The sequence below is a fragment of the Prionailurus bengalensis genome, chromosome X (genome assembly GCF_016509475.1).
Source record: "Prionailurus bengalensis isolate Pbe53 chromosome X, Fcat_Pben_1.1_paternal_pri, whole genome shotgun sequence".
Taxonomy (NCBI): domain Eukaryota; kingdom Metazoa; phylum Chordata; class Mammalia; order Carnivora; family Felidae; genus Prionailurus; species Prionailurus bengalensis.
The window spans coordinates 31668107-31686406 of NC_057361.1; the positions used below are offsets into that span (position 1 = coordinate 31668107).

An 18300-nucleotide genomic window follows, 5' to 3' on the forward strand; every position below is an offset into this window, starting at 1 on the left:
ACAGAAAAGTACATTATTATTTCCATCTTGTTCAGTCTTTACAGACTGATGGCACCTTTGTAACTCATACCCAGATCAACCAGATCAAGAAATAGCATATGAATAATATTCCACAAGAACCATCCTTCCCTCCCCAATTTACAGTTCCAGTCACTCCATCCCTCCCAGAGTCATCACTATCCTTACTTCTAAGGACATAGATTAATCTTTGTTGTGAGCTTTATTTAAATGTAATCAAAACATGTGTTCTCTTTTATGTCTGGCTTCTTTTGTTCATCATTAGGTTTGTGGGCTTTGTCTATTCTGAAACGTGTGGTGACAGTGTATTCATTCTCATTCCTGAATAGTATTCCATTGTGTGACTATACCATCATTTTTCTATCACACAGCTGATGGGGATTTGGATTGTTTCAGATTTATCACTACTATAATAGTGCTTCTGTTGACATTTTTATAGATGTATTTTGGTGAATATATGCACATAGTTCTTTAACTGTTGCTTTCATAACTGTGTATGACAAAGTTACTAATATAAATTTGCTCACATACCCCATCTGTATTTTTTCTAACAGATAAAAGATGAACAATTTAGTAGTTTAGGCTTTGCATTAGTAATGTCATTTATTAGTTACTTTGTGTCAGGCAGGATGCTAAATGCTATTCATGTATTTTCTAATTTAATCTTTACAACAACTCTGTAAGGCTGTATTTATGACTCAGTTGATGGATGAGGAAATGCGGGATTAGGGTGGGTAATTAACGACGGTGAGTTCACACATGTAGTAAATGCTCTAGATGGAATTTCTATCCAGATCTCTTTGCCTCCACAGTCTTTGCTGTTACCCTTTGTTAAAATGTGTCCACTTTCCTACCCTAGGATTGCTTAAAAATAAAGTCTGAGATCTCAGAATAATGGGTTAGGTTATTTTATGATAAATTCTTGACATCCTTAAAGTTAAATGAATTGTGAAGTGTTTCTCTTAAGAAAGTAAAGATGGAGGAACATGAAGTGATTAAATAAAATGTTCATTGTCATTAATTTATGAAGTATTTAGTTGACCACTTTGTTATGTTAGCTTTGTTTATTTTTTTAATTTTTTTTAAATTTTTGAATGTTTTTATTTATTTTTGCGACAGAGAGAGACAGAGCATGAGCAGGGGAGGGGCAGAGAGAGAGGGAGACACAGAATCCAAAGCAGGCTCCAGGCTCTGAGCTGTCAGGCAAGAGCCCGATGCGGGGCTCAAACCCACAGACTGTGAGATCATGACCTGAGCTGAAGTCGGACGCTTAACCGACTGAGCCACCCAGGCGCCCCTATTTTTTTAATTTTTAAAATGTTTTTTTAACATTTTATTTATTTTTGGGAGAGAGAGAGAGAGAGAAAGAAAGAGAGAAAGAGAAGTGAGCAGGAGAGAGGCAGAGAGGGAGACACAAAATATGGAGCAGGTTCCAGGTTCTGAGCTATCAGCACAGAGCCTGACATCGGGCTAGAACCCACGAACTGTGAAATCACATCCCTAACCCGAAGTCAGACACTTAACTGACTCAGCTACCCAGGCGCCCCTATTAGCTTTGTTTACAAATCTATTATTCCAATTTCCCAAGTCATATTCTTCAAATAATTATAAGAAAGTATTAAAACCTCCTAAGACAATAAATAATTCATCATAGATAGAGGTAATAGGATGTGGTATAAAGAGCACTGAATAAGGAATTGGACTACTTGAGTTCCAGTTCCCCTTTGTTATTGTTTCCTTTCCTGTGAAATAGGAGAGATAGATAATATCAGCATTTTCACAGAGTGTCCTATTATACTGTAGTTGGGGAAGTTATTTGTGCAGGGTTAAGGAGGAGTTCTGTGCCTAAGTAACTCTGAATCACAGTGAACTACCTCCTCATTCTCAGATAAGCAAAGTGTGCATTATCAACATAATAAGTGCTAAGAGAAGACTTCTAGTAAAAACGTGACAATATAATTTCATTTGGCACATTATTTCCTATGCTAGGGGACTCTTGAACTCTTTACTTTTGCAGAACACATGGTAACACCCTGTACATGGTTGGATAGATGATTTCTAAGATCTCCTTCAGTGATTAATCTACATGATTCTAAGTCTCATATTTACTTCCTCCATTGAGTTGTCTTAATCCCCCTGCCTTCCTCCGTTTAGCATTACGTTTTAGATCTTCCATTCTATTTTTCCTTTCTCTTAAGTACATCATAACATCTGATAACACTTCATATTCTAGAAATTTCCATGAAGCTGAAAAAATGTGAGTCATTTGGTAGGGGATAAAATATTTATTATTATTTCTATCATAACTTCTCTTTTATTATTAGGTTGGCCACACCAAGGTAGTATTTTTGGAGCCAAGGATCCTCTTCGGTAATAGCCCTCAAGGTTTAACAACTTGGAGGAAAGCGATTCTACACAATGTAGGACAAAACCATGCTTATTTCAAGGTAATGTAGAATCTTGGAATCTTGTTTGGAGCAGATCACATTATAATTTGAATTAATCTTTTGCCATGAACACTGTAGTGTTGCTTTATAAATTGGCTGATGCTAATATTAGTCTCATAATATTTCGTATGAGACTTATCTGAGTACATTTCATCTACTTTGTCCTTGTAATTTCCCACACGAAGTTTTTTCTCCTTTTTTTCCCTCCCTTAGTCTTTTTCTTCTTACCCTTCTTTTTCTTCCTGTCATTTTGTCTTATTGAAAAGATAATTTGAAAAAATAACACTTCAGAAAGTATCCATTGTTGCTATTACAACTCTATATTTAATTACATGTTTTTCCTTCTTTCTTCATTTTCACCCTATCATCAGGACTATTATGGTAGAAACTGGGACCTAGAGTAAGATCCTTCTAAAGATACTCTTTTTATACTTGTTGTTCCTGATTTGAATTACAGGGTGAGGGGTGTTTAAAGTGGTGATAGAATTTTTTTTTGCTTAAAAATATATTAAGATCTCCCAGTAGAGGTTAGTGTTTGAAACTTTTCATTCAGGCTTTGTATCTACATGTTGTCTTCTGCCCAAACAAAAAGGAAAAAAAAAAAAAACAGAAAAACCCAGATACCTTTATCTATTCTGTTGCTTGAAAACTACTTCTGAGGTCTATTTGCTCCTTCATTCCAAAAATACCTTAACCAATTTTCCTTTAAATTATTCTGGCTTCAAGCATGGTAGATACTCGTAAATTAGCCTCTGAGAAACCACACCATAAATCCTTTGGTAAGGTGCTTAGAACTTTTTCGAAGATCAAAATGATATCTTAGGCATTATGTTATCAAGGAGATAACAGAGAAGAGGAGGGTTATCATCTTGCTCCCCCCCCCCCCCCCCCCCCCCGCCCTGTAATGTTGCTTTCAGTATTTACTGTCAGGAAAAAGACAAACTATCAAAGTAGTATCTAGAATTTTGTCATCTTCTCTAACAGATATGTCTCATACTTGTAAGTTTTGCAGTGTCTTGAAAACGTTCCAGACAATAAACTTCATCATCTTTTTTTCAATTGGATGCCACCACTACCGAAATTTCTGTTTCCTGGGTTAGGGCTACAAACCCTTCTTGAAGTTTATTTGTGTGTCTAGTGTTTGAAAACTTATTACAAAATCATCTCATGCTCTGTGCCCAGGGTCCTCTCTCTAGGTAGTAGTTTGGAAGCTTTCTTATGAAAGCTTCAGAACAGTAACTTTAAAGGGATAATGTAGCATTTCTGCAAATTTTCACTTACAGGTTTGTGACCAGAGTCTTTTGTCTACCATTAATATTGTTCCATCACAAGGAATAATTCCATTTGGGGGACTAACTGTTCTCAATATCTCCTGTACACCAACTGTAGCAGAAAAATTTGATACAAGAGCAAAGGTATGTTTATGCATATATGTATTCATACCTTATGTATGTCTATGTGGATTTGTTTGGTTGTTTTTAGATATTTATAATAGTAGGTATAATACTGTAAAATGTTGTGTGTGTTTTATTCTTAGAAAACTTGTTTTAATGATTTCTTCTAATGGGAATGGGTTTTAATGGTTTAATGGTTTATGATACTAATCAATTGGTTTTAAAATTTGTGTTATTTTTTTTAGCAGCTGAGTTACCTCTAAAAAATGCAGTTTTTAGAGGTCTGTGAAATAAGCAACTTTACCTGTATAATCTTATAGAAATGGTTAGCAGAACCTGGCAAGAGGATTTGTAGAAAATATTTTGGTGAAAGTTAGTAATGGAAATTTCTACTAAGTTGAAATGGATACCTTTCATCAGTATGAGGCATTTTTCACATGAAATTAGAATGATGTTTGGTGTCTCTAAGTTGTGCTAAGTCTTCATTAGTCATAGAGGAAAGGATGACTTTTTTACATGACATTAATTAGATATTTGATTTAACTAGATACCTTAAGAAAAATTAATCAATTTTGGAATGTTAATTCTAAGTAGCTTCAATGACTTTATGAATTGTAGGCAAATTCTATATGGTGTTAACATCTATATTTTGTAGCATGCATAAAATGTGTACTAGTTTATATTCTTAGAGCTATTTAAATAGGAAAAGATATTACCTTGATTTTAGAGGCTTCTCTAAGTGATCACTAAACAGAACAAATAAAACATAAGACCAGTCTCTGATAAATGTTATTATAAACTCAAGGAGTGGAATACTCTTTTTTAAAAAATTTTTTTAATGTTTATTTATTTTTGAGAGAGAGAGAGAGAGAGGGGGAGAACACGAGTGGGGGAGGGGCAGAGAGAGAGGGAGACACAGAATCCAAAGCAGGCTCCAGGCTCTGAGCTGTCAGCACAGAGCCAGATGCGGGGCTCAAACTCACAAACCGTGAGGTCATGACCTAAGCTGAAGTCATACGCTTAACTGACTGAGCCACCCAGGTGCCCCAAGGAATGGAATACTCTTGATATTCAGTCTAATGATCAACTGTGTATATTTACTTACATTAGAAATGATAGGTACACTTATCAAATCAAAATGAATAGTTTTGGATATATCCTCTATTTTATCCTTAATTTCCCCTAACAGTTAATTTTTAAATAATTTGACAATATTATTAATGTGATAAACACCAAAAATTGTCCCAAATAAACCATCAAATGATTGTATCTTACTTTTAAAAAGAAATATGTATTGAAGGGTGTTTATAAATTATATATTGTGGTATATGGTCTGAGATTTGAGCAGAATTTTTTTATATAATATTCTGGAAAACATAAAAAATAATGCCACTAAAATACAGATTTTACTAAAAGATTAATTTCCCCTATATTTTAGAAGGTTATGCTGTTTTTACAATGCTTACCTTTTTAACAAAATATAATAAGATTCATTTATTCATCCGTTCAACACATATTTCCTGGGCACAAATTTTATGTTAGTTTCTGTTGTAGATTCAGTGGATGACAAATGATGCGGAGGTGGGTAAAAAACAGCCCTGAAAAGTTGAGATTATGTATGGGGTTCATCAATGAAGAACATGTTGATTTGTAATTTCCTCTGAATCATTAAATGATGCTTTTTATGATTTTAGTCAAGTATTTTGTTTTTATAGTATATATTCTTTAAATAAAATTTGGCAGTTGTATAATATTATGAATATATTGATTTAGTTAATAAGATTAAATGGCACATAGCTTTCCCCAATAATTTTGAACAAATGATAATTTGGAATTTATTTGCCTATGTACAGTCACTGACTTTCTGTGGAAAGGGTACAATATATTCATATCATACAATATACAGAAAGTATAGTGTCACTGAGTTTCTGTGGAAAGGGTAAAATACATTCATATCTCTTTCTTAGATATATATTTAGTTTTAAATCCAGACTTGTTATACTCTATTCTTATACAGGTAAGGCTTTCAGCGAATGCTGTTATTGTGCTTCTGAGATTTTGCTTAGACACTTTAATATTCAGTTAATCTACATTTCTAACTTTGTAGGAATTCATGAAACGAAATTCTTATTTCACTATCTTAATTTTCCCGGAGGCAGTTGAGTGTTCAGGTAGTCCTTTGTTCAAATTTAGCCACTGCTGTTCTGAGACATCAAGAAAAAAGCAAAATCCTCTGCCTCTCTGAGCCTCAATTTTCCTGAGTTGGAAATTAGGATATTCGTATTAACGACCTCACAGGATACTGAGGAATAAAAAGGAGGCAATGTATTTAGCACGATTCCTGGCTCATTTACTCAGCAATGTTTTTTAGGTACTTTCATTATTATGGTCATTGTGGATGTTAGTGTCTCGCCATGGGAAGAAGTGTTTTTACTCAGTGCCCTGTCTGTTTTAATTTTGAATAATCTCTTGAAATTAGGTAAATACAAAAGGGATACAGGGAGTGGCAATAACATCTAGTCACATGGGTAGAACTCTGTCATCAAATTCATAAGCTGTGAACTGGTCCTGCTTGTGGTGTAGGTTTTTGAGAGTTGAACATTCATTCCTCTTAGGAATAAATTCTGCATAACAAGAAATGCGATGACAACTGTCAGAATAAATCTTGTGACATTTATAATATGGTATGAGTATTTGAATTTTAAAATATTACGAAATGCCAGGTAACACTTTAGCAAGATGCGAGGAGATTTTAATGCGGTTACTACAAAGTTTTATATTTCTCTTAAATAAGGTTGCTATTCGCCATGCAAATGTCATAGACCTTAGGATTGGTGGATCTGTTGAGATTGCTGATGTGGAAATTAACCCGGTGAGTACGTTACCTATTTGTGGAACTGGTTTATAAGTGTGGTGACTTGTGTTTTGTGTCCCTAGTAAACCCATTTATGTTTGAAAATATTTTATTATATAATACTTTGGCACATCGAAATTTATATATGTAATGTAAGTGATGAAGCAGAATATGAAATGAAGGTTTAATTATTTACCACTGAACGAGGTGGCTGGGTGGCTAGACACAGAATCTGAAGCAGACTCCAGGCTCTGAGCTGCCAGCACAGAGCCCGATGCGGGGCTCGAACTCTCAGACCGCAAGATCATGACCTGAGCTAAAGTTGGATGCTCAACCAGCTGAGCCACCCAGGCGCCCCTGGCTCATTCATTTTTGAGCTTTGTAACAAACATGTGCTGTGTGTAGTCTTTGGTGAGTTACTTTTAACTGACTATTATATTTGCAAAGTTTATCTAAATTGTGTGTAGCTGTATTTTTTTCCTTCTCACTTCTGCTTAGTAGTCCGTTATGTTGTAGTAGACCTGTTGTAATTTGTAGATCCATTCTGCTGTCCATTCAATGAAGTGTTTCTGTTTTCTGGTTACTACAAACATGACAGCTGGGAACATTTGTGTACATATCTTACAAGGTACAAATGCCAGTGTTTCTCTAGGAGTGGAGTTGATGAATCGCAGAATATGTGCATTTTTGGCTTCACAAGATAGTTTCCATATTTTCTTCTCAAGTTTCCAATACCCCACATCCTTTTTTTCCATAAGTTGTATTGTAAGACTTCATGTTTATCTATTAAATATAAAATGATATCTCACTGTGGTCTTGATTTGCATTTTCTGAACTTTAGTTGTATATATGTATATATGTATTTTTAATGTTTATTTATTTTTGAGAGAGAGAGTGTGCAGGGATGGAGGAAGGGCAGAAAGAGGGAGACACAGAACTCTATGCAAGCGACAGGCTCCACACCGTCAGTACAGAGCCTAGTGTGGGGCTCGACCTCACGAACTGTGAGATCATGACCTGAGCTGAAGTCGGATGCTTAACAAACTGAGCCATCCAGGCACCCCTAGTTGTATTTATTTTTTAAATCATTGCTCTGTACCCTGCTAAAACTTTGTCCTACAATTGACAGAGTACATACACACACATACTTTTTTTTTTTTTTCCTGGCAAGTCTCTCAGGAATTAAGTCTGGTCTCATCTACCCAAAAAATTTAACTCTGATCCTTCAAAGCAGGCTCATATGCCCCTCCATTGTGGAATTTATAATATGTTACAAACATCTTAAACTCTGGGAACATCTTCATCATAGCATTTGTCGTATTATTTTGAGGTCATCTGCACATCTGTTTTTGTCTCCCACTAGTACTGCAGCACCTGACATCATTCTGGTGCTGAATTAAATTGAGCAGATCTTGATGAGGCTGCCAGTGCCTCCAGTAGGGCCTCATTTCTATTCTGTACTTTAATGGCATCATCACAATTCTAGTGTCTTGCTTTAAGTTATAATTTTCTTTTATTTAACTAATTTTTTTTAATGTTTGTGTATTTTTGAGAGAGAGAGAGAGAGAGAGAGAGAGAGAGAGAGAGAGGGAGGGAGAGAGAGAGGGACACACAGAATCTGAAGCAGGCTCCACGCTCTGAGCTGTTAGTGCAGAGCCTTAGGTGGGGGCTTGAACTCAAGGACCGCGAGATGATGACCTGAGCCGAAGTCAGACACTTAACTGACTGAGCCACCCAGGTGCCCCGTTGAGTTATAATCTTCTATTTTATTTGGTGTTGAAGACATGATAAGTCCACATCAATTGGCAAATACTAGGCTGGCTTGTCCAAGACTGTGGTGATTCTTCGAGACTAAACCCTTAGTATCTAGAGTGCTTTTTTCCATTGCTATAGTGTTTCTCCTTGAACAATATTAGAAGTGTATGGAGACTTTTACTATTTAATTTCCACACCCTAAAGGAATTTGTGGCATGCTTTGCATGTTATGGTACAATCGAGTAATTTTTTAAGACTTGATATTAATATATATCAATATTCTTTAATATGTTGAATTTTAAGCATAGCTGCCTAACTGCCTTTTAAAAATAATATTCTGACATCACCAGATATTATCAGTAATACATGTATTTATTTTTATTTTTTAAAAGATTTTTAAAGTTTATTTATTTTTGAGAGTGAGTGAGCAGGGGAGGGGCAGAGAGAGAGGGAAAGAGTGAGTCCCAAGCAGGGTACACACTGTCAGCACAAAGCCCAACGTGGGGCTCAGACTCACAAACCATGAGATCATGTCCTGAGCTGAAATCCAGAGATGGATGTTTAACTGACTAAGCCATGCAGGCACCTTTGTCAGTAATACATTTAATAACTGTATGGCATGGAATATGTATCTTAAAAACAATTATGAAATTTTATCCAAATGAACATATGGACAAGACCAGCATGGCAAAAGAGGAGTGATTTTTGTGCATATACAAAGCATCAGACTTTTATGACCCATATTGGATTTTACAGATTTCACCTGTAGAACTAGGTTGACATTATAAGTGAGACAGATAGTGGCCATTTGACCATAATGCAATATTTTCCTCAACATTTCTCTTTAATGTTATGTATAATTCTTTTACTTAGAAACTGTAAGGCTAAAATGTAGTAATTCTGCCAAAAGAGGAATCCTACAGAATTTTGTGATGTCAGCACATGCTTGGCACGTCTGCTGAAGTTAAGATACATTCAGTGGCACAAAAACAGACACTCAGATCAATGGAACAGAATAGAGAACCCAGAAATAGACCCACAAATGTATGGCCAACTAATCTTTGACAAAACAGGAAAGAATATACAATGGAATAAAGACAGTCTCTTCAGCAGGTGGTGCTGGGAAAACTGGACAGCGACATGCAGAAGAATGAAGCTGGACCACTTTCTTACACCATACACAAAAATAAACTCAAAATGGATGAAAGACCTAAACATAAGACAGGAAGCCATCAAAATCTTCGAGGAGGAAGCAGGCAAAAACCTCTTTGACCTTGGTTTCAGCAACTTCTTACTCAACACGTCTCTGGAGGCAAGGGAAACAAAAGCAAAAATGAACTATTGGCACCTCATCAAAATGAAAATCTTCTGCACAGCGATGGAAACAATCAGCAAAACTAAAAGGCAACCAACGGAATGGGAGAAGATATTTGCAAATGACATAACAGATAAAGGGTTAGTATCTAAAATCTATAAAGAACTTATCAAACTCAACACCTAAAAAACAAATAAACCAGTGAAGAAATGGGCAAAAGACATGAGTAGACATTTCTCCACAAAAGACATCCAGATGGCCAACCGACACATGAAAAAAATGCTCAACATCACTCATCATCAGGGAAATACAAATCAAAACCACAATGAGATACCACCTCCCACCTGTGAGAATGGCTAACATGAACAACTCAGGCAACAGTAGATGTGGTCGAGGATGCAGAGAAAGAGCATCTCTTTTGCACTGCTGGTGGGAATGCAAACTCATGCAGCAACTCTGGAAAACAGTTTGGAGGTTCCTCCAAAAATTAAAAGTAGAACTACCCTACGACCCAGCAATTGCACTACTAGGTATTTATCCAAGGGATACAGGTATGCTGTTTCAAAGGGACACATGCATCCCCATGTTTATAGCAGCACTATCAACAATAGGCAAAGTATGGAAAGAGCCCAAATGTCCATCGATGGATGAATGGATAAAGAAGAAATGGTATATATATACAATGGAGTATTACTCAGCAATCAAAAAGAATGAAATCTTGCCATTTACAACTACGTGGATGGAGCTAGAGGGTATTATGCTAAGCGAAATTAGAGAAAGACAAATATTATATGACTTCACTCATATCAAGACTTTAAGATACAAAACAGATTAACATAAGGGAAGCAGGGGCGCCTGGATGGCTCAGTCGGTTGGGCATCAACTTCGGCTCAGGTCATGATTCACAGTTCATGAGTTTGAGCCCCGCATCGGGCTCTGTGCTGACAGCTTGGAGCCTGGAGCCTGTTTCGGATTCTGTCTCTTTCTCTCTGCCCTTCCCCTGCTCGCATTTTGTCTCTCTCTCTCTAAAATAAATAAAAACATTAAAAAAATTAAAAAACAAAAAATAGCTGCATCTTAAACTCACCAAGTTGTGCACATTAAAAAAACAATACATTCAATAAACATGACTTACATATATTTAAGCTAGGTTTCAGGTACTAGAGATATAAAAATGAATCAGGCCTGAGGTCCACTAGGAGAGACAGATCTGTAAACAAATAACCAGTCTTTATGATGTAATGGTAAGTAAATATAAGGAAGAGAAATAGTTCTGAGCACAGCATAATAAATTTTGGTTTATCTAACTGGTATTTGAAGGATACATAATATTTTATCAGGCAATTTCAAGTTAGAGAAAAGCCTTCCTAACAGAAGGGACACATTGATAAAGACACAGAGGGTGAAGCATTAGGTATTGGTTGGAAATGACAGGTCATATAGCTTGCTGAAGTATGAAGTCATGGGGTAAGAGTGGAGCTAGGTGAGGCAGGGGAAGGTCAAGATGAGCTTTATGAGCCCTGCTAACAAATTTGGACTTTGTGTGGAAATTGAAGGAGAATCATCACATTTTAAGATAGGAAGTGATATGATCAGATTTACGGTTAGTTTAATTTGTGACTTAGTTGTGGAGGGGAGAATTGGAGAAAGTTCAGGTCAGAAATGAAATGAAAAGTGATGAGTTACTAACTTCATACAATTATGTTAGGGATAAGAAGTGAAGGAGGCAGAATGAACAGGATTTGGTAACTGATTACATATAGGAGATAGGGGGAAGGAAGGAAAATGTGACCAATTTTTATAGCATACTGTAGTGAATGTCCTTGATAAGAAATAACAGTGTAAAGTTTTTATCAAGGTGTAACTAACATATAACATTGTCTTAGTTTTAGGAGTACCACATAATGATCTGATATTTCTATGTGTTGCAAAATGATCACCATAATAAATCCAGTTAATGTATTTCACCAAGCATAGTTAAATTCTTTTTCTTGTGATGAGAACTTTAAGATTCTTAAAGTATAATTTTTGGTTTACATTATTTTCATAGAATATTACTCTGCTTTCTAATTCTTACTCTTTTTTAAATTTTAGGGCGTATTTAATTTCAGTGGTACCTATGTTGGCACTACTCAGATTATTCCATTTATAATAAAAAACAAAGGTATAACACGTGCCAGAGTGGAATTTAATCTACAAGACTTTGAATGTTTTTCTCTGGACTTCCAACGTAAATTAGGTATATTTTTTATACTATATTAATACTCTTTTAAACAGTTTTAAGTTGCTTTAAGGTACGATTTTGAAAAATACTGTAAGTCAAGGGCAATTGTTCTTAAATGTTTTTAATTACTCAGTGCATGCTTTTCTTATGGGTTATACTCTATAACTCATCATGGTTTTATTTCTGGAAACATACCAATATTAATATAAGAATATTTTGCTAATGCATAACATATAACTATGCTTATGAGTTGATTTAATATAGTTAAGATTGTTATGTCTAAGTATATATTATAAATGAAAATGAAATTATTAATTGCTAATTTTAATTGCCCAAGAATTTCAGGTAAATGTCTGTGGAGAGCTATCTGTTTACTCATATATTAAGTATCTTTATGTCACATTAAGTTTAAAAGATAGGCACTTCTTTTTTTTTCTTTTTTTTTTAAGTTTTTAATGTATTTATTTGGGAAGAGAGAGCACAAGCAGGGGAGGGGCAGAGAGAGAGGGAGAGAGAAAATCCTAAGCAGGCTCCAAGCTGTCAGCGCAGAGCCCAATGCAGGGCTTGATCTCACAAACTGTGAGATCATGACCTGAACTGCAGTCAAGAGCTGGACACTAACTGACTGAGCCACCCATGTGCTCCAAAAGATAGGTGCTTCTATAAAGACATTTCATTTGTTTACTCCAGTGGTTGGCACAGTAAGGCCTGTGGCTAAATCTGGCCTGAAATGTGTTTTTATACATAAAGTTTTATTGGAGTACAGACCCACTCATTTGCTTGCATATTATTTATGGCTCCTTGCATATTATAATGGCAGAGTTGAACAGTTGTGATAGAAACCATATGGCTTGAAAAGCCTACAGTATTTAGTATCTGGACCCTTACAGAAAAATCTTGCCAACCATTGGTTTGGTCATTTCTTCTTCCATAAATATTTGTTGAATACCAATTATAGGCTAGATACTAGACTTTGAGTCTTTAAAGAAAAGAAATTTTCTATGTTCTTAAGAAGTGAACAGTAAGTTTATCAGTCAGGGTCTCAGTAGTCAACAGATCACTCATTCAAAGGGTTTAACTGAAGAGAATTTAAGGAAGGAATTTATCTATGGAGGTCGGAGTTGGGTTAAAAGAAATCAATAAGGGGGGACACCCGTGTGGCTCAGGTCATGATCTCACGGTACATGGGTTTGAGCCCGTGTCAGGCTCTTTGCTGACATCTTGGATTCTGCACCCTGCTTTGGTTTCTTTCCCTCTCTCTCTCTGCTCCTCCCCCGCTTGCGCAATCTCTCACTCTCCCAAAAATAAACTTAAAAAATCAACAAGGGATGGAAGCTACTACTACCTCCACACCTGAAGGAGTAAGAGGAGGCAAGATATTACTGGAGCCTCATGATCAGTGAAACTATGAAAGAGGGACCAACTGATAAGAGCTTTAGCTGTAATGGAGTGCAGTGATTGCCAGAACGGTGGCCAACGCAGTAAAGACATGAGAGCATAAATACCCCCTACCTTCTGACATCCCACTGCTATGTCTCCCTGTGGTTGAACCGAATCAGAGGCAGAAGAACAACGGGGTCTAGCTGAATCGACCTGTAGAATTCAGGACAGAGCAGTACAGAGCAAGATGGCTCTAAGTGATAAATGAAGACCACCTATAACAGGACAGCTGGACAGAAAATCAGGTTATTACCATATAGCATGGCAGATGCTATAAGACAAGGCAGTACATGATGCTAAGGGAGCATATGTCAGGAAAACTCGTTGAGAATCAGTAGTAAGGAAAGATTTCTTGGAGAAGCTGATGCCTAATCTGAGTCCTGAAGAATGAGGAGATACACAAGAAAAGGAGATATGTGAACGAGTGTAAGCAAAGGCCTAGAAATGAGTTAATATGGCAAGTAGTTCAGGATGTATACAGCATGGAGGAACTGGACTGCACAGGCAAGTGAGACCCAGGTTACTAAGGATCTTTTCTGGACTTTTATCCTCGAGGTTAGGCAGCACCATTAAAGGATATATTATCCAGGCAGTGGTGTGATTTAGGCTCACATTTTGCTAATTTTTCTTTTGAAGCCAAGTTGACAATGGGCTGGGGGAACATGTGGGAATGAGAAGGGCAAGACCAGAGGGAGATTAGCGAGGGATTGTGGCCCTACATGTGAGAACTGATGAAAGCCTGAACACAGGCAGTGGTGCTGGAGATGGGAAGGAAGGGAGTGCCACGGTCCTGAGATATTACAAATACTCTGACTTTGTTACCGTGTGGACACAGGTATTAGGGAAGAGGAGCAAGGCTCCAGTGTTTCCCGGCTTTTGGTTGTAAGAGGTAGGTGACTGGAAGTACACTTCATATCTGATGTAATATAGAAGGAGGATCAGGTTTAGGTGAGCATGCTGTGTGAGGACACTGTGCCCTAGCTCAGGAATGATTACAGTAGGCAGTTGGAAATACATATGAAGTCTATATATTTTTTTCAGTCTCAATATTGTGACTTCAGTTGCTTAACACTTTACTCTTGCCCTCTGCCTCATATACTCTCATGCACCTTGTTCAATGGATCACAGACCCTTCGCTCTTCTGTAAAGCTAGCCTGCAGAGGGCATTTGTTTCTACACTTTGGCCTTAGCCCTGGGTCCAGCCTCCCTTCTAGGCCACTGCTTTATCTTTTCCAATTTTCCCTTGCCTCCAAGCTTTTCTCCTCATACCTTTTTCAGAGAGTGGTCTCCTTAAAGCAAGGATCTTATCACATCCGTCCTATGCTCACAGAGTTTTGCTGGGGGGCACCTGGGTGGCTCAGTCGGCTAAGCATCTGACTCTTGATTTCTGCTCAGGTCATAGTCTCACAGTTTGTGAGATTGAGCCCCGCGTCAGGGTATCACAGCACGGAAACTTCTTGAGATTCATTCTCTCTCTCTCTCTCTCTCTCTCTCTCTCTCTCTCTCTCTCTCTGCCCCTCCTCTGCTGGCGTGCATGTTTTCTCTCTCAAAATAAGTAAATGAACATTAAAAAAAAAAAAGTTTTGCTGGCTTCCTGTTACCAATAGCAGTGATTCTTAGCAGCAGGCTGCTGACACAGTCTAGGAGTACTTCCCTTGATCTTAATAATTATTAACAATTTACAATAAAGTTTATACTTAAAGTGTTCTGAAAAATGTATGCTGTTATTATTAAGTATTTGACCACATAACTACCCTTCTGCAACAAATTAGACTTGGTTTTTCTCATGGTCATTTCACAATTAATGGATAGAGGACTTAAGGGAGAGGAAGTGTTGAGAGCCATTTAGGTAGGACTGCACCTTGTCTTTCCAGTCATCTTTCCCCTTGTAGGTTCCAGCCTCTCTCTCTCTCTCTCTGCTGTAGCCATACTGTGTTCCATATTTCCTTCCAGTGGCCCTGGGTTCCCTTCTCCTAGGATGCTTCTTCTTCTGTTCCTGGTACCTGCGATCCCACCACTTTTATAAATTAGCTTCAGCCTTACAAGTCCCTAGGAGTCATTAACCCCATCCCCATTCCTGTCCAGTTGGTTGAAATTATTTTTTTAATCTTTACGCACTTAGGACATTGTGTAAGTCTCATTATAGTACTAACAATTTCTGTCTTGTATCAAAAAGAGCTGTGTACCTGTTTGACTCCCCTACCACACTGAGTTCTTTGAGGTCAAGGACTATGTTTGTAAGTTTTCTTTTCTACTAGACTTACCCAATATGGTGCTGTGTACATTATAGGCACTTAAGAGATACTTTTTGAAACTGTCTTGCATTATTGCATTTCATAAACTATATGTTAATAAATATTACAATGATATTTATGAAAATTTATTTTTATTGTATATATTCCTAATATATTTATGAATATTTATTCCTCTGTTTTTATTATATTTTCTGTCTTCTAGATATATACTCATTCTAGGTGGGTACTCTTTCCTGTATAATATGTATATCTTTTCCCACATTACAAACAGTGCTGGTGTTAATACACACTCCATGGCCTTTTCAGTCACTTAATGGTTTTTACGTTATACATCAAAGTGAGTGAAATTGAATAAGTTGAAGGAGAGTGTAGTCAGTGAGTTATCGAAGTTCTTTTCCTGACAGGTGATTGAAATAATTACCATTCCTTGGGTTAATCAGAAAACTCTAGGGAGAAAAAAGGATTTTTAGAATTGTTTAGTGAGGACAGAGGTTCTACTGTAACAAACATTTGATCTTTCAGGAACTTCTTTTAGAAATTTATTTAAGTGGTTTTAATTATTGACCCTGAAGTTTGCATTATTATTTGACAGTTGTTTCTTTATCTTCACCTAATGCTTTCGTATCTAGAGTGATTCCATTTTGTCAAAGAGTGACCTTGTATAAAATTCTTCTTTTCTTCTTTGTGGACCCTTGGAGCCATCAGGAGGAGGTCTGGGTCTTCGCTGCTCTGTCTTTGCTGGAGAATGAGACCCTCACTTTCTTGGATCTACGATTCGGTCCATTACCTGACTTTGACCTACATTCCTTTCTACATTCATCTGAATATGACTGTGATACGCTGCTTCGACTTGGGAGGTTTTTAAAACTGGGTTTACCGTCCCTTTGCTGATTAAATATGTTTGTTCCATTTTTGAATGTCAGTTTGGCTGATTAGAACCACGGTATTAGGAGCAATTTTTTAACCAACAGCAAGTTTATGAAGCCCTGCACAGATACTTTAGCAACTGCTTTTTGATTGTTATAGACATGCCTATGAGGTTTCTCAAAGTTTCATTTTCCACATTTAACAGTGGTATTATAGATATGTATCTGACTTAAAAAAAATGTTCTTTTTTATGTCTTTTAGGGCATTTCACAGACCCTGCATTTCCTGACATATATTCTCTGGAGGTAGAGGAAGGGACATCTCTGGAATGTGGCATAGCATTTTCTCCCAAAGAAGTATGTTCAGCTTTCTATTACTCATTTTACTGGGGAGTAGTGGAATTAGATAATCCTAACTCAGAAGCTCTCAAAGGTCATCTAAGCTCTTTTTGTGGTGGGTCTTTTTCTTACTTGTAAACATGCCTTGGTATACCTTTTAATTCGGTAAAATGATTACTAGAGCTGTCTGGCTCATGCTTCCAGAGTCTCATGAGGTACAGAAAACACATACAAGGAACCTAGGGTCTCAGTTACGTTCTTTACAAAGTTCAGTATATGGCATGTTATGAAGGAAACTTGAGGCTAACCCCCAAATCATTTATATTTGAGCTAGCATGTGCTTTGTACTTACATTTAAATGTACTTACATTTAAATGTTTAATGCTTTTAGAATCACTACTTGAAATTACCAAAGATGTGCTGTGAGGATTTAAGAGGGGTTCCTATGATTCTGGTTCTTTTTATAGTATCCCTTGATGTTTAGTAATTTCAAAACAACAAACAAAATCAAAGAAAACACCTTTCCTGGAATATGCCCAGGAACAAGGGGTACCACTGGCAAAATTTCAGGAGCCATTTCTCATATATTTTTACTTCAGAAGTTTTGCAACAAAAGTGCCAGGAGAGAGCTTCTTGCTACTCTCAATGTGAGAAGTCATGTTGATGGGGTTCTTGAGCACATGGCTAAGAATTGTTAAGACATCTTTGGTACAAAAAGGTGATTTTATTAAAGCACGGGGACAGGAACCGTGGGCAGAAAGAGCTGCACTGGGGTTGTGAGGAGTGACCGATGATAGACTTTTAAGTTAGTATGGGTTAGGGATAGTATAAGTTTCTAGGGAATTTGAAAGCAAGGCTTTCACGACCTTGAGGGGCTAGCTACTGTTATGATAAGGTTACTTTTAGTCTTTAATAAAACAAAAACATTAAGGAAGTCAGGCAGCCATGAGTTGCTTGAGGAAGGTCATGCTCTACATGTTTCAGGTGTCTGTCAGTGAGCTGCATGCTATAAGGAGATTTAATTTAAGCTAAGTTTCTCTTGCCTTTGTTTCCCTCACCAACGTTGCTGTATCCTCCTAAACAAGAATCAGACTTCTCTATGGCAGTTAGAGTATAAGACTCTTATGTCAAAACACTTTTTATTCCAGCATGACTAGCATGATGCCTTGTACCCAACAGGTATAAAATAGAAAGAACTAAGCAAAAATAATAACACAGTTAGAAAGTGTGTTGAATGCAAAGTACTATCTTTAATGATCCATTTTTTAAAAAATGTTTATTTCTGAGAGAAAGAGAGCAAGTGGGGGAGGTGCAGAGAGGGGGGATGTGGATCTGAAGCAGGCTCTGTGCTGACAGCAGAGAGCCCTATGCAGGGCTCGAACTCACAGACTGT

At 36.9% G+C, this 18300-nt stretch overlaps 1 protein-coding gene across 1 annotated transcript in view; it reads left to right on the forward strand.

Moving 5' to 3' along the window:
- The window catches only part of CFAP47 (cilia and flagella associated protein 47), a 587956-nt gene that overhangs the window by 74595 nt on the left and 495061 nt on the right, over positions 1 to 18300 (forward strand). Inside the window, exons 17-21 of the mRNA XM_043569968.1 lie at positions 2343 to 2465; positions 3749 to 3880; positions 6654 to 6731; positions 11878 to 12022; positions 16831 to 16925. Of these exons, the coding sequence (XP_043425903.1) occupies positions 2343 to 2465; positions 3749 to 3880; positions 6654 to 6731; positions 11878 to 12022; positions 16831 to 16925 (573 nt within the window). The remainder of the gene's footprint in view (positions 1 to 2342; positions 2466 to 3748; positions 3881 to 6653; positions 6732 to 11877; positions 12023 to 16830; positions 16926 to 18300) is intronic.